A 919-nucleotide genomic window follows, 5' to 3' on the forward strand; every position below is an offset into this window, starting at 1 on the left:
ATGATAAACATTTCAAAATGTTTTCTGTTATACTCTCTAGCGTGAGATATCTACTAAAATGTATTTCCAATTACAATAACTCACTAAATGTATTATCACGATTAAACTGCATAATGGACACAATATCAAAAATGACTCAAAACCAGCTGAAGATAAGATGTACAGCAAAGTTTATTGTGTTTCATCTCATAAATGAGGCAGTAGGGAATTGTGGGTATAATGCAGGATGTATGTCTTTGACGTCATCCAATTTATCCAATGATCTGAAATGAAAACAGGAAACATACTTAGAAGAGTATTGCAGACATGTTGTGTATTATTTGTGCGAGTTTCGATCATGTATGATTATAGTTTGATGATGATGATGATGAAGACTTACACCCTGAATCCAGCTGATGTAAGCAGACACACGAGTGAAGACTGTTGGTTTCTGGTTGGTGTTACAGCCCAATGAGGAGACAAAGCTGGTCACACCATGGACGTAATAAGCTCCATTGACCTGACAGTTCAGAGGACCACCAGAGTCACCCTAAAAAAATAAACACAACAACAAAATTAAACAAACAAAAATGTGTTATACAGACATACAAACAAAGAAACATTTCCAATTCACATTTCACACCAAATAAAACGTAATATAAACATAACACCTGTTTTTAGGATCATTTCACATTGTGACATTTTTAATCATAATCACAAGAAATATATACATGTGTATTTACATTTTTATATTTATTAATGTATATTATATCGTCACTGTCCTTCCGAAAGCTTGTCCAAATTCACTCTTTTTCAAGAAACAAAATAAACACTGTATTTTTTTAATGATTACCTACTGTGTTGTCTAAAGTTGACAAGCAGTTTTAATACTTTTTATTGATGGAATATTAGCAAAACCCACTGACAAACATAAAGTGTG

At 32.4% G+C, this 919-nt stretch overlaps 1 protein-coding gene across 1 annotated transcript in view; it reads right to left on the reverse strand.

The window, feature by feature from the left end:
* Positions 1–153: 153 nt before the first annotated feature.
* Positions 154–919, reverse strand: part of cela1.6 (chymotrypsin like elastase family member 1, tandem duplicate 6) — a 4209-nt gene continuing 3443 nt past the window's right edge. The window contains exons 7-8 of the mRNA XM_065266320.2: positions 380–529; positions 154–263 (exon numbers count right to left, since the gene is read on the reverse strand). Coding sequence (XP_065122392.1) covers positions 252–263; positions 380–529 — 162 coding nt within the window. The 3' untranslated portion in view covers positions 154–251. The remainder of the gene's footprint in view (positions 264–379; positions 530–919) is intronic.

This window comes from Paramisgurnus dabryanus, chromosome 24 (genome assembly GCF_030506205.2).
Source record: "Paramisgurnus dabryanus chromosome 24, PD_genome_1.1, whole genome shotgun sequence".
Lineage (NCBI taxonomy): Eukaryota > Metazoa > Chordata > Actinopteri > Cypriniformes > Cobitidae > Paramisgurnus > Paramisgurnus dabryanus.